This window comes from Ambystoma mexicanum, chromosome 12 (genome assembly GCF_040938575.1).
Source record: "Ambystoma mexicanum isolate Mex_15411 chromosome 12, UKY_AmexF1_1, whole genome shotgun sequence".
Taxonomy (NCBI): domain Eukaryota; kingdom Metazoa; phylum Chordata; class Amphibia; order Caudata; family Ambystomatidae; genus Ambystoma; species Ambystoma mexicanum.
The window spans coordinates 374,170,445-374,186,877 of NC_090936.1; the positions used below are offsets into that span (position 1 = coordinate 374,170,445).

General features: G+C 45.0%; 1 protein-coding gene across 6 annotated transcripts in view; it reads right to left on the reverse strand.

The window, feature by feature from the left end:
• FOXM1 (forkhead box M1) overlaps positions 1-16,433 on the reverse strand; it is a 293,555-nt gene that overhangs the window by 38,760 nt on the left and 238,362 nt on the right. For all 6 annotated transcript variants that reach the window (XM_069628502.1, XM_069628504.1, XM_069628501.1 and 3 more), the window contains one exon: positions 2,426-2,598. In XM_069628502.1, the coding sequence (XP_069484603.1) occupies positions 2,426-2,598 (173 nt within the window). The remainder of the gene's footprint in view (positions 1-2,425; positions 2,599-16,433) is intronic.

Sequence of the window (16,433 nt, forward strand, 5' to 3'; positions counted from 1 at the left end):
AGTTTATCTTAGTGGCAGCATCAACCCAAGCTTTTCAGTGCCAGGCCATGGCACAGCCTGGAAGCTCCAGCAATGCAGTGGGTTTTAGACAGTCGCAACTGCTTTACACTGGGACCCACAGGTGGTGGCAGATCATGCAGCCTCTGGTAAACAGACGTGGAGACTGGTCTTTGACAGTAGAAGGGATTGGTGGACTGAAATCAGCATTGGGGTATTCCAGTAGTGACTGATTGGAGCTCCATGAAGTTGGTAATAAGGCAGGCTCTATCAATTTGGGGATGCTAAAAAACCTTGCATGTCTTAAATGCACATGGCCGAGTGAGCAATCAAGCAAAATTCAGATGCAGAGGCAATCAAGCATTGAGATCGAAGATTACCTCAGTGGTTCCCTTGCAGAAGTGGAGATGTGTCTAAGGTGTGCAGGGTGGTTCAATTAAGATCTAGGCAGAGTCCGGGGTCACTCCCTTGGTTCTGTGGCTGTCAGGAAACCCGATCCAGGCTCAGAGGGACAATGGGAGTCCTTTCCTCTGCCCTTCCCAAGCAGGAAGCTTTAGTGAGCACTTGCATGGTTCTGGCTCTTCCAGTGAAGATGGCCCAGGCTATTCTGTCTCTGTTGCAGCAGACTTCGTCAAGCCATCTGGTTATCCCACATACATCCTGGAGTGGTTAGCGAGAAGCGGCTTCCTCTTTCTTGGAGCTCTGTCTTCAGCTCTGGCAGAGGATTTTAAAGCAGACTGTACCCTAACAGAGCTCCAGTGAATCTTTGTGTCCAAAGAGGAGGTTGTTCCCTCCACTCCCTCACCCCCCCCCCCCCCCCCCCCAACACATATAGGCAAAATGCTACAGCAGAATGTTCCAAAGCGAGCCTGCTAAGGGTCAAATCCACATAGCTGTGACAGTGTCCTATGCCTGCTGTCAAACCCAGACTGACTTGCCTGCAGCAAGGTGGGGAGGGAAGACAGACGTATGGGAGCACTAGCAAAATGAAACCGGGCGAGATCCTTCCGTGGACTGAAGGGTTATACCAAAAATCTCTGCCTACTTCAAAAAAGCTGCCAGTAATGTGCACCCTGGGTTGGGGAGGAGGGGGCTGTATGCTTTTGTAATGGTACAGTCTTTGAAGCACCATGTCCCAGGGGAACTCATGTGGAGGATTAGTGTTCCTTCGAGGTTGGAGCAAACATGGTTTTGGTGGGTACACCCAAACCAGAATGCTAATACACACCAACTTTGTTCTCGATTGGGTCAATGCCCACCAAAGGGGCAATAAATGACATACTTGTGGCTGTATAATGGTGTAATCTCAGTAGTCACCATTTCATAAAACAGGCAACTTCTAATTCGATATTAATAACTGCAACCAGGCTTCTAGGGTACACAATGTTTATTTTGAACTGAAGCGCAGACTGTTAAGCCACCTCTGCCTGTTGGAAGTTTAAGCTCCACCAGCTATGTTAAGGAATACAAATGTGACCTCTGGACCCACTCTACTGCCACTACAGTCAGGAGGCTGTCACAGCAAGGTACATGCGTGCAATATTTTTGACATGCAGCATTATGAAAAGGCGGTGCCCCAATTAGCAGATACCGCTTTCAGAAAAGAAATACCTGCACAATGTTTTTTTTTTCTTTAAACAAGTTCGATGTTATTGTGATAGCCTTAATAGCATAACAAGTGACAATTTGGCCAATATCATGCCTGCTCGTTAATCCTGTCAGTTTATTGTTTTTATAACAAATCTGCCACCTGCTCAATCAGTATCTCCAACCCTGCATGGTGACCAAGGAGGCCATCTCATGCCTGCTTTCTATGGTCTATCAATATTGCAAATTCTGCTTGATGGTCACATTTCCAGCCATGTCTCAGGGCATTATTGCAAATCCTGTTTATGTAAGTTCCCTGAGCGGGGAGAAGTGATGTGGTTCATTATGGCCAATACAATTGCAAAATCCTTGGTTACCGTGAAGCTTTCCTACTATCTCAGCTTTTAATTTTGGTTGTTACCCTGAATTGTAGACTAACACCATCTCAGAGCAGAGAACACACTGAAGGAATGCTGACCTACATACAACATAAGACGTGCAACAAGCATTTGCTCAGGAAAGCATCAACTCCCTAACCACGCGACCCATCCAGCACACTCGGTATGAACTTCTAGACGTGTGCCCCTTTAAATTTAGCAGCTGTTGAGTGAGAACCATTCAGAATCCTTCTCCAACATAGTGATCGATTGGAAACTAATGAAAGTTGTGAAGACAACTATACTTCCATGTAACAAGTGTTCACTGCATATGGCCTACTTCACATCGATAGTGGCAAACAAGGATACCATGGAGTGGCCTTTGAGCAGCTCATACCAGTATACAGACAAAATGCTTAACATCAATAAACACATTGTATTCAAGCACACAAAACATAAGTGACCTTTGGTACAATCTGCACACGCTTGTTGCTTTTGGCCTGGTCAGCAGTGGAAACTGGGGCAGATGAGAGTGAAGTCTTTCCAACTGGCTGCTGAAGAAACTGTTGGTTCTGTGGAAAGTGGACAGGAACAAAATAGGAGTTGACCCGGGGAAGTAGTAGCTTCATTTTTCGCTCTGAAAAGGTAAGAAATAAATATACCAATTTGGAAGATTAAAGGCAGGCTAGAATAGACATTCAATAATACTTGCATTGGAGGTATTTTAGTCAACTACGATGGCATTGAAAACAAACCTTCCTTCTGTATTTCAGCATTTAGAGTAGGAGACCTTTGGGTCACGACATGTTTTGTATCACAACTACCTTCAGTATTAAACAGCATAGTCAATAGTGAAGGATCATGGGAGTTGTAGTCAAAACATCGAGCGTTTCTGGTTGCGGACCCCTGGTTGAGAGTAAATAACCATTACGTACATGTTTGATCAGGTACACAGCCACTGAAACCTCCCTCCTTCACAACTTATTGGGAACACTACTCTCGCAATAAGTCAGACTACAAAACTGCCCTGCAAGTTTGCAGCATCAGAAGTTAGAATCACTATTAGACAGAAGACCATCCACGTAGATGGGGCACCTTCTCCACTACATTAAAAAACAGCCCAGGGTGTAACCACAAGATCGGGTTTTTACACCAAGCAGTAGTACAATAAATGCTAAGGCCCCCAGGGATGGCAGTGTGGAGGTAGTGAAGGAGGAAGAGGTTTGGGCTAAGAAAACCTGAAATGCCATGAAGGTAATCAAGCTCTTCCATCATGCACCCTTCTGTCTAAGGGGCAACTTCAACCAGTGTATCCTTCATTCCGAGCCATGCACAAATGGCAGAATTATTATAGTGTAATGACCTCTTGCCAGAATGTGAGGGACCTATAGTGAACCACTTCTATAAATAGGTGCTGAAAAAAACAGAAATTACTTATTACATTCTGCTTTTCTATAGATACATTGATCTAATGTCCCAATGAATGAAAGTCAACCTCCATTAAGTTATTGTCCTCGTATCTAGGGCGACTATCACCACTTCCACATAATTCTAACAACTTGTCATGGTTCCATCCGTTCTGCCATCTTTACATCTGAACCAAGATTCTCGTCATGAAATACATGGAAAGTGTAGACAGACAAACTGTCAACAGCAGACAGTATCTCACATGGGAACAAGAAGGCCATCATGAGTTACAAAAAGAGGATAGGCCAGAGAAAAAGGACGTCTTATCAAAGTAAAATGTTGAAGTGTTTTTAACAAAAGAATTACATGGAGCATATTCTACTGAAGCAGATCTTTAAAAAAGAAAATATGAGTATATAGATTATTGGACAACACTTTAGGAATAAAGGAAGGGTGTATCCTCATCAGTGTGGAAGGCTGTACAGCTGCTTGGAGAATGCCTACAACTCTCTCCCAACTATAGTGAGCACAACCAACAAGGACGTCTCTCAGAAGTGGTGTTAGTTGCAGGAAGGCAAAGGACCAAAAGGCTCTTGAACAGGAAGATACAAATGAAGCAACTGAGGAAAGTAGTGTGCAAAAGCTTTGTTCTGTAAAGAGAATACCTTCTGAGCGTTTAGATAAGCAGCAACAGTTAACACATGTTGACGAAAAATGAATTTTTAGTCCATTACTATCCATCAATTTGCTTTTGTATTGCGTCCCTGTTCAATCATTTCTGGCCACTCATTTTAAAATTAGGCATTAAAATCCCCCTTCCAAGTGTAAACTAACCTCTTACTTTGAGCAATGTTGGATCAGAAGGCAGGAAGAACCCTTTCCTTTCACTTCAGACAGAAGGCCTTTCCTCGAAGGAAGATCATGATAAACTCCTTTTGGCCAATGAAGCAGGTTGGCATACCAAACAAAAGGCCTAGTCTCAGCAATCTGTTTCTTTAGCAAAATCTTGCTTGGACTACATTCTGATAGAAAAATAACTGGCACCAGAGTGAATGTATAGGAGAAACTAGCCCGGCCAGTTTAGAAGTAGTCTCAATGGAATTCCGTCGTGCCACAATAATTGAAGTATAAGTAACACTGTGTGCTTGGTTTTGTAGCAAATATGCATTTGGGGGTTCCCAGTTGTGTAGTTTCAAACCAGTTTTTAATGGCGTGTTCTCCCCCAATCTAGAGGAGAATAAGACTATGAATCAATCAGTCTGCCGTTGCATTGGTCACTGCTTAAACATGCAGTCAGACCGCGGGCCTCCTTGTGTGTTTAGAAAAACATCTGTTGTCTTTCAAGTCAACTTGTAGCAACTGGTCTCTGAGAACAAGGAGAAAGTCCAGAAGAAAGGCCTTTCCTTTATGTTTCAACAGTTTGTGTGCGACCAAAGATCGGGGACTCAATATTGCAAAGGCACCACTTGCCCCCAAACCTATCTGAACTATGAGGACTGTCAAAAATGTTATAGCAATTCTTCAAAAAACATTCAGGAAGATGATCTTGCTGAGTAAACCAATGCAATGTGCAGGAACAGTGGGAAGACTTCCAAATTCATGTGTTGGGGACCGCTAGGTTGAACCCATTGACTAGACCACTCAATTTGTCACATAACCAGAGCCTTGCAAGCACTGCATGGAGACAGGAACATGAGACCTGTGACAAATCTGTACTAACCATCCCTGCTCTCAGAGGGAAGAAACCGCCTTTGAGGCAAGGAAGGAGAACCCGCTCAGCAGGACACTGCCTAGGGGTCTGGGAAAGTGGGACCTCACTGGGAGTGAGGACTCCCCTCTTGGGGACAATGACTCCCATTCCAGAATATATAGTCTGCCTACATGGGAAGTGGAAAGACTTCTCTTTTGAGTCCACCAAACAATGACATGTATTCAATCTCGTTGGGTTCAGGTAATGCTGGATCTCACTTAACATCCACAGTCAGAGGAAAGACACACCCCTTTGGTTTCTGATGACGTGCATAAAACCACAAGGAACTTCGAATCAGAGATATTCCTGTGCAAAGGTCAATCGGACAGGAATAAGTCCTTTGATGAGCAGACCCATGCCAGACCGTGGAGAGCAAGCAAATAACTAACCAGATGACAGACCAAGAAGCTGTGGTGAGTAGAGAGACGGAGAAACTGACTCCCCTGGTGGCATGACCAGACAAGCTGTGGTGGGCCTGGTGCCAGATGAGGATCGCAGAGAGTAGGCTGAATTGGAGAAGATGGATCCCCAAGCTCCACACAAGACGTGCGTTAGCTGCTGAAGCGAGCAGCAGAAGGGAAGCAAATGCTCCCCAAGGAGGTAACGCTGCTGCAAAGGGCAAACTCATACCAGGGGCTGGAGAAGCCACAAGGGTTACATGAGACCAGAAAGCCACACAGATAAAATTAGCCTATCTCAGGGCCAGAAGGCTTTGGGGAGCCTTGAAAAACCGAGAGATAAGGCTGGAGAGGTCATGAGGGTTACAGGAGCCCAGGAAACTCAAAAAAGGCGGATTCCCTACAGAGGCCCTGCTAAAGCAAGCCATTGCAGAGGGCCTGAGGACTTTGGGCAGTACTGCAACTATGAAACAGTAAACAGAACTGGGAGGAGAAAAAATAAACTGAAGAGTTTGTGTTTACCAAGACAAGGACACCGTCTGGAACTAAGTAAGAAATGGTGGAATTGTGTCGAATATTCGCCCGCCCCCCGCCCCCCCGAGAAAAGGGAACTGTATGAAATCTGTGTAAAGACTTCTATTTGGCATGCAGAAGCGAGGCGGTTGACTGTACTGCAAGAAACTGATTAACTTTGTGTGAAGTACAGAATGTGACTACATTTTAAGCCTTTTCTTGAGAAAAAGCAAGCAAGTTTTGTGTCGGGTAGAAGCCAACAAGTAACCACTGCTTCAGCCTCCTCTTAAGTTTTCTTAAGTGGTAGGGACAGTTAGCCATTGGGCTTCGGATTAAGGACTTTTTTCACTTTGAAAAGCATTATTACTTTTAGTTTGTTAGGTAGGGAACTTGCCTCATGGCAATACGGCTATATAGATGTTTTCATTTTTGATAAACACCCTTGAACAATGGCACTACTTAGTCCGACCCCTTTTAGTTCGCCACAGACCCAAAAATCATTTTGTCCCAAATGAACTTCATCATTGTTCGGTCCCTGATAAAAGTTTAGTCTATTCAAAGGCAGAAATACTCTGGAGGGCTGGAAACAATTAAATATTAAGCAACACTGTCAAAAAGTGAGTCTTTTGAACCAGACACATTTGGGTTAATGTTTTTTGAAAAAAACCCAAAGCCCAGTGTGAAGCAAATGTGAATGGTTTGCTGGAGGAGAGTCCGAGAAGGGTTTGTTCGATATGCCATCAACTAGTCTATTCCTCTAGATAGAAAATAAATCAGATTGAAATGATCCTGAAAATGCAATGGATAAAATGCATGAAACCTCTATAGACAAACATGCCAAAAGTAGCTCAAGTTTCAAATGCATTATTTCGATACCCTTTGTACTTAGTTCCCATTCCCCATCTTTCCTCCAGTTCACGGTTTTACAAAAAGAGAAGGAGCAGTACACGACCAAGCAAGGTGTTTCTGTGAAGCGCCCATGACCTAGCTAACACCTTATCGGATTTGGGTCACACGCACATTATTCACGAGCCCACTCATATCAAAGGCAGAACACTGGACTGGATCACTCACCTCAATTGCTCTATTGACCTTCTATCCAATGACCCATGCATTTGGTCAGATCACATAATAACCTTCTCTATCAAAGCCAATACACCTCACCTGGCGCCTATCATCGCCCCAGCTACCAGCATGAGAAATAAGAAAGATATTACACCTGACAAACTCTTACCCATACTACTCCCCATCCTGAACAATATCGACTCAGAGGCTGACCCCACAGTCGCAGTGGATATCTACAACCAGGCTATACTTAAAGCACTGAACACCATTGCCCCCCTAAAATTGCGGAAACCCAAACCACAGCGTCACCTTAACACTTGGTTCACGCCGCAGCTAAGAGAATTACGCAAAGCTAAGAGAACCGCAGAGTCACATTGGAAAAAACATCCCACAGCATTCAATAAGACTGAGCTAACGCTAGCCTCCTCTAGTTGCAAAGAAGCCATCTTTATTGCACAAGCGGAATCCAACACAAAGGAACTCTAAGATTTTGAAAGAACTAGAATCCCCCATTGCCCCCATAGACAAATATGTTAGATGCACTATGGTGTAGTAATATTCAGAAGGCCTTATTAGATAAAATAGCTCGCCTACAATCTAAAATCAACGCAAAAAAATCCCTGCTACTTGCTGACCCGGACTACAAACAATTACCTAACAAATCACCTACCTTTAAGTCAACTTGTAAACCTTTCAGCTTCTCACCCCTCTCAATCTGGGAAGTAGAAAACATCATCAGGAAACTTAAACCTTCAAATTGCCAAGGTGATGCCTGCCCTGCCCCGATCATCAAAGCTGCTGCGCACAACCTGGCACCATTCATAACCAACCTCATCAATGCCTCCTTCAAAACTGGAGTAGTGCCTGATAACCTAAAAGATGCGTGGGTCATCCCACTCCTTAAAAAACCTACTCTTGATCCAGCCAACCCGTCTAACTATAGACCGTTAACAACTGTACCTTTCTTATTAAAAATACTGGACAGAGCATCCTATTTACAAATACAGGCCTACTTAGAATCAAACAATCTCCTAGGACTTAGGCAGTCAGGTTTCCGACCGAGACACGGTACGGAAACTGCATTAATAGATCTCACTACCCAGATCCAAATCCTGAAAGACAATGGTAAACTTGCACTCCTCTTATTGCTTGATCTGTCAGCAGCTTTTGACCAGGTCAACCATCAAACACTGTCACCACTTGAAAACTGCAGCACACTTCTCAGACGCAGCCACAGCCTGGATCAGTTCCTTCTTGGCGAACAGAACCATGAGGGTCTTCTCTCCCACTGATTCTGCTGAACCTTCACCAGTACCCTGTGGAGTCCTGCAAGGCTCCTGCGTGTCCCAGACACTCTATAATATATTCACAAAGCCCCTCTTTGATATCCTTGACTATCTGGGTGTCACGTATACCAATTACGCGGACGACACCCAGATACTCATTCCTATCTCGGGGAACTATGAAACAGACAGCAAAACCCTTAATGAAATCTACTCAGTAATTCAAGCATGGATGGCACATCATGGACTCTGTCTCAATGACGAAAAAACCGAGTTGATCATCCTTGGCACTCACGCCAAACTCAAAAATCTCAATCCCGCATTAAATCCTTCACCATAGATGGCAATCTCATCCCCGTGTCAAATAACACCAAAACCCTTGGGGTTTACATCGATGCCACCTTATCCTTCTCCAAACAAACTAATGCAGTAGCATCATTAGCCGCTTACACCTGCAAGCTGATCACTGCATGTAGGCCGTTCATCTCCTCACCCAATTGCATTACTCTTGCTAGAGCATTAGTCCTATCCAAGATAGATTATTGTAATGCCCTTTACTTAGGCACTAGCTACAAAAATATCAACAAACTGCAAGTAATTCAAAATAATGCCATCAGAGCTGCCCTCAACATCCCCAAAAAGATGCACATCTCGGAGACCAGACGCAAACTACGTTGCTTCCAGTCAAGCACAGAATATCCCTTAAAACTCTGGCCCTTAAACATAAAGCCAGGGCCAACCTTGCACCAGCCTACCTCACCAACCAACTTACACCTCACACTTCTTCAAGACCACTTAGAGCAGCACAAGCTAACACTATGTCCATACCGAGATTTAAACTTCATAACTCGGGTGGTGCTAGCTTCCCTGTACAAGCCTCTAAAATAAGGAACACAATACCTGCGCTTTTGCGAGCAGAACCTTCATTTAACCTATATATACATAACACAAAGTGTTGGCTTCACAACATGGACTCTATGACACCCTAACCGCCTGATCCCAGCATGATCGACTGTCACTGGCACACTTTTGTAACTAATGTACTTATACTAGACTATGTATATATGCATCTGCATGACTAAGTTTGTACCCACCTGTAACTGCAATGTAACGTAACCCTTATTGAATGCTTTCAATTGCAACTGTAACCAGATCTAACTTATGCGCCCGTATGCCCCTGGGCCTGGCTGCGTTTTATAAATAAAATAAATACAAATGCAGTGTTTTCCAGCAGGAACCAAGTCCCATTTCCACTGTTGCATCAGTGTCCTGGTTCCTGTTGGTCACTTACAAGCTTCAGTCTTGAAAGTACAGTTTCCTTATTTGGGCCTTCGGGTTCAGACACGTCTTCTGCTACTCTTTTACATGACCATTCAGAGGGAGGCACTGGAATAGCAATCTGCTCAGAAAGGTAGAGTTACCACTGACATTGTGGAAATGTCAGACTATTTTGTGAACACCCCCCACCCCTCTCAGGGGGAACCACAGTTGTCTGTTGGATTCCCTGCCCTTTTCTTTTCACGTCATTAGTTGCTAGTTTATACTTCAAACCTACCCTTTCATGTCTCCAGGACTTTTGTCTCGTCTCCATTATTCAATCCACAGCTTTGGTGTACTGTCACCCTTTAAGCACTGACAATGGGACAAATTAAAAGACACCTAGAATTCCTAGCTACTGGTTTAGGCTTTGAAGCCTCGAAAAGCTCTGGGAAGGAGACCAGAGGCGTGTCAGTAGCTGCAGGGTCTTGGTTCCAGAAATTCTGCAAGAGCAGATTGTTTCTTCTGTGCCACTAAATCAGGGGTCCTAATGTCTTAACCTTTGAAACCTGACCTAGACAAGTCTGATCAGACTTTCCCGAAGGGTAGGTAGCCTACTCAACTGCTGAAGGTGGTTTGCAGATTTTTGGACCATTGCTACATTTTCAGGACCAGTTCTTGCTGGACCCTGTTTCCTGGGATAATCTCAAGTTCCCAATTACGGCTGGGACAATCTTCTGTGGGAGGGCTGAAGATTTGAACAGCAGGAAGCTGCTGCTGCTTTGTCGGGTTCTCCTACCTTGCTGAAGTCACTCTCCATTGCTTTTGTTTCTGGCTTGAGGGTCTCCACTCCTAGGAAGGACGACAATTCATTTCAACGTAGGCAATTGTGGGCCTTGGGTTCACATACCTTGCTTTTTAGATCCTGTAAACCACACACGAAAAGAAGTCTGGTGCTCATTGGGTTGCTTGGGACCTCTTGCACAAACTTCAGGAAACAACCCTGCGAGTACCAACCTCTGGTCCTGCAGTTGAAGAGTTATTTATCCCTCTGGTTGAGACTTCATAGGCAGGTCATAACCCCATTTTATTCTATTGACATTCATTGGGGAAGATTACTGCTGTGCTATATCCTCTCCAGGCTGCTGGTTCACAAACATTGGGTTGTTGGGGTCTGGAATTCCCTGTTGTTGTTTACCAGCAAATCCATACCTGCAGGCAGAGAACAAGTACTGCCCTGCCTTTTTTCATGCAAGCAGATTGTCAGACTTAAAATGTTCCTTGTGTCGACCAACAGGACACTCTCGAATCTCTTGAAGTGACTTCAGTTACCCATCAGCCCTGTGAAAATGTCACCTTAAGTTACCCAGACATGGACCCCTTGCTCACTGTGTTTAAAGGCACAGCTCCACCTCACTGATGTGGCCTGACTAAGCCGAAGCAAGTGTCTGGGGTTGCTGTTTGTACTCTTGTTACGAGGATATTTGCCTAGCATTTCAGTGCTGGTGTTGGGAAAGATTTCATGATTGTATGTAATTTTCCCTCCATGTGTCAACCCCCAAACTTTTTGCTGCTGTTTTACACCCTGATCTACACTTTTCCAGAGAAGCGCAGCCTTCCAACGCACTCCTCTGGGTTTTCGCTCAATTCTTATGGGGAAACTGACATGCCCTTAAGGCAGTCAGTACTGGGAGACTTTGTTTCCCTTAGTCCTTTCATGTTGCAGCTTTTGTGCAACATGAAACAAGAGTGCACTGTAACTAACTTTACCGCGCTCTTGGGTCTCTAGTCATTCCAAAGGCCCTAGAAACTCTCGCTGGATTTATGAAGTGTGTCACGGACAGGACTGGTGGCAGCTATCGTTTCTCTTGTGTTTTGAACCCTTTTTCGCCATGTTATCCGCGCTTACCGCGTTTGGCACAAATAAGTGGCCTGGCTCCAAGATGGCCATGCCGCGAGGTTTTGTCCTGTCCTTTGGCCATCTTGCCCCTTCACCTTCCCCAGGTCGAGCCGACCCGGGTTAGTCCTTATTTGGTCATGCACTTTCCCGCGAAACCCAAAGCTTTCGTTGGCTTCTGCATGCCTTGTGTGTATGCCTCCAAGATGTGGGCTGGGATGTCTGTTCCCAATACACATCCTGGGTGCCAGAGAGTCTGGAGTATCCTGAATGCCTGGGACCACCGTGGTCCTTGATAGGTCCACGTATGGTGCGTTTGTGAGCAGATCTCCCATTGGGTCCTCTCCGTTTTGGTGCGAAGGGAACTTTGGATAAGAGGAGGCTGAAAACCACTACCATGTTGATCTCCTGAGTTTACACCGAACGAGGTATCCTGCAACAAGAAGCTGAGTCGAGGAACCACTGGTGACCCGCTGAAGGTTTGGCACCCTGAACCGCTGTCATCCTGCGAGACCCCTCTGCATCTGATCGTCCTAGGTCTGCAAAGGCGCTTCGACCCATTGGAGTAGTGGGATCAACTATTCCCGGCACCTTCATCAAATCCTGCAAGTAAGCCTCTTCGGAAGTGTCCCTGGGCCAACCAGTGGGCTGACAAGCTTACACAGGACATTTGCTCTGTCACCGCTGCCGTTTCAGGGAAGCCCTCGAAACTTGGCCTACTGCTAACTCTGTCCACGGCACTCTCACACCGAATATCGTACACTTGGCATTCCCAGGTCTGAAGTGAGACGAGTGCGTCCGGACCAGAGTAAACGCGGTTGCCGTGTTGCCCTGCTGTGGTAACATGTGCACGTTCGCGGCATTTGGGACACCCTCACCCCTGCATCCTGCTACCACAGAATCTACACGGTGGCAAGACATCCTGATCATCGCATCTGAACCTGCCAGCAACGTGAACAAGTCTGGGTCTGCCTGCATCGGGGACCAGTGAGTAGTCCATATCCCAACCGGTGGCCCCTAGCGCAGGAACCCACTTCTCTTCCACCGCTGTTGCGAAATAACGGATCTGTCCCACACTCTCACCCTGCCTCCGCCTGCAAGTGGAGGTCTTGCTCGAGTAGTGGGGGACCTGTTCATCGCTTCATCCATCTTTCTGAACAGTCAGAAACCCTTGAAGAGACCCTATTTTTGTCCACTGGCACAAGCGCGTGCATGTACTATTGAGCATAAGGCTCCTCTCTTCGTAGGGCTCAGACATCCTCCTAGTTAGGTGAAATTCTGATGTCGAACTGGGACTAATGATTATTTGCACTGCCCGTTTTCCTCCCCATCTAGGTGGTCTACATATTATGTGCTCATAACTCCTTAGGCCCTTCGGTCTTGTATATATATATTGTATTGATTGTGATGTGTTTACTTTAGTATTATTGTGATTCTTTGCTATGGTCGATGTTACAAAGGCCTTGTAATAAATGTGTATTTTTAATATAACACTTGTCTGGAGTAATTTGTAAGTGTCCTTTCTTTGTGTGCTCATTGAGGTCTTTCAGTCACTCTCCACCCCCCTTGAGACTTAGTCTTGACTGCCGCCATCGCTACCCTGATTGGTCTGGCTTGTCCAGAGGTTACCCTGTTCCAAGAAACTAGGCTGGCCTTCTGAACCTCTGCCCCTCCAGGTCCGAGTTCAGAAATCCATCTTAACAGCTAGACTTCCCCTGTGGCAGGGGTGAAGACTGATCTGCAAATGGTTATTTCTCCTCTGTGAAAGGCAGTGAGCTAAAAGGTGGTTGCAGCGCCTGCCGGGTGGGCACCTTCCGATACAAGACATTATTTGTCAGGGTTTGTTCTCGGTAGAGGGACTCCCAGACCTTTGTGTACTAAGAATATATACATTCACACTGGGAGATCTTACTAGATATTACCACCACTTCACTTTTAAGACAGAAGGGATCCAAATATGAACATGGAAAATTAACAAGAGAAAACTGGTACGTAACGCAAAAGCAATTGAAATTCTAATGAACAAATGCAAATACACTGCAAAAGCAATTGAAGCAGTTTTACTGTGCCTTATAAAATAAAGGTTTATATCCCCCCCCTGCCGGTCTGGCCCGGAGGATGAACTGGCGGAGTTCTTCCAAATGATGAACAACATGCATCCGCGTATCCAATTCACCACCCAGACCAGTAAAATCAAGATTCATTTTTTGGATGTTGAGATCTATGTGAAAAATGCCAACCTTGAAACCAGGATATTGACTAAACCAACTGATAGAAACAGCCTCCTGTTCACTACCAGCTTCCACCCGCAGAGGACAATTGAAAGTGTACCGCTGAGTCAGTTCCTACGTTATCGTCGGAATATTTCAGAAGATTCAGAATATACGAGACAATCTGTGGCGCTATGTCACAAATTCAGGGAAAGAGGATATAAACAGGCCTCGATCTCTAGGATTGAAGACAAGGTGACAAATGTTCAGAGGGACACACTGCTCACGACCAAAACCAAGAATAAAGAGGACAGTCTGGTATATGTAACAACGCATTCTAATCAAGGCAAACAGATCAGGAGTATCATCCACATGAACTGGCCAATGCTACAAATGGACCCCGAAACTCAATCCCTCTTTCAAGAGCCTCCTATTTTCGCATACAGAAACAGTAAGGCTCTCAAGAACAGCCTAATTCGAGCCGAATCGGGGGTAGACCCCTCAACAAGTATACAACATAAGGGTACACAACCCTGTTACACCTGCCAACACTGCAGTAATTTCCTCCTGGGCAACACTATCTCTTATCCACAAACTGGCAAATCCATCACACTTAAACATTCATGCACGTGCGATTCAACAAATGTGGTATATGCACTAAAATGCCCCTGTGGTTGGTACTATGTGGGTATCACCATGAGGAAAGCTAAGTTCAGATGGACGGAACATAAATCAAACATTCGCACGGAAAGTTTGAGATCTCCAGTGTCAATGCACTTTTTAGAAGCAAGACACACAGTTGCCCAATTGAGATGCATTATCTTAGAACAAGTACAGGTAGGCCCAAGGGGCGGGGATGTACATAGACGCCTATTACAAAGAGAAATTTTTTGGATTGATCTACTGGGCTGCCTAGCCCCAAGGGGCATGAACTGCGATTTTGATTTGATGTGTTTTGTTTAATATCATATAATTATCTGTAATTATCTGCTGGACACCTTGCGTCTCTTAAGTTGTCTTTTTAAATGTCAAATTGTTTATTTTTATGTCATGAGTGATCTTGATGTGCAACTCCATCTTGTTTTTCTCTCCTTTCATTTTCCATGTGTTTTGCTGCACACTTTTATAACTGTTGCTGCACTTGTACATGCTATTACGGCTGATGGTCAATTATAGGTATCAATGACTCACCACTATACTTAGCAAACCAGTCGGCCGACACGCCGGTACTTCTTGGCGCTGTGCCTTTATCTGTCTGGTTTAGCACTGTGAACCACGTGTGTGGGGGGGGGCACCACGCAGTTCTCTAACTGCGGTGGTGCCCCTTCCCCCTCACACACCCTATACACTTACACTTCATTGGGTCATGCAATCCCAGCATGCATTAACCCCCCCTTTTCTCTAGTTAGGCCCTTTGACCTGGGCTGAAATCCATTTTCGACATATGCCATTAACATCAGTGCTCCTCCGTGGGAGCGGGCGATGCCTTATACAGATACGCATCATTGCAAGGCCTGACTGGGTTTTACCTACCCGAGTCGATTTTGCTCTTCATTTCTATATTCTTTCCGTGACATGACTGATTCCGATTAGACGCTGCACTCTGCAGCACCGTGTATGTTGACGATCATCACCATGACGACCTACTCACGTTGTGAGTCTCGCCTGGATCGGGGGAGAATAGTGTTATAAATGGCTTCGGCTTGCACCCAGAAGCGTTACACTTTCTAAACTACTAGTTTGGATTTAAGGTACGCTTAGAACACTTAATGTAATCTAATTTATCCCGTTCCTTATGTCCGCCGTATGCCCCCTCCAATATGGAGTCTACCGCAAGACCGCGCCATGACGACCTCCCAACTCGCAGTTGGGAGCCGACAGCCCGCCTGGCGGATCTCGCATACACCGCATCTGCATTGAGAATCCGGGTATGAATGGTATCCATTACCAACCTGCAGGAGCTGCATGCTCAGTCCTAATGTTACTTATAATAGGTTCTTACCAGCTCCCGGATCTGGGTGTGATACTCGATCCTTTCCATGAGACACCACTGATTCAGCTAATACAGTGACTCTGAATTATACACTGTCATGAGAGGGATTCTCCCTCGCCACGGAATTCGACTGAAAAGTAAACTTGCATTTTCTGATTCTTTACAGCATACGTACTGTGCGAGCGACTGTCAATCTATCTACTCACACCCGGGGTGCCTTAGACTTGCCTCTGGACATGGTGAGTCATGCTTTTGCTTTTCCTTCCCTCTTAAAAGTTTTGAACTTTAGGAGAATACAAACCTAGTAGATATTATACCTCTTGTTTCCCATACAGATTATATCACATGATTTATAACTCTCTGCATTAAGGTTAGTGCCCATCTTTGGATGTTACATACAACCTTTACTTTTTCGAATTCCCCATGAGCTAATTAGTTTCCTTACATATCCTTACGAACACCCACTTATACACAAAGGAACTACACATTTCCAGCCCTGAAGATGGATTCAACTGAATCCGAAACTGGTTGGCACTTGATTACACCCAGGAGTGTTTAGGACAAAACACACTACCATTATTTTTGAATGTGAATTATTTTGAATGTGTATCATTGGATGTTATGCTACAACCCATCCACATTTTTGTATCTACATACACTGTTTGCTAACTTGGAATCTAAATTACCATTTGTATTGTA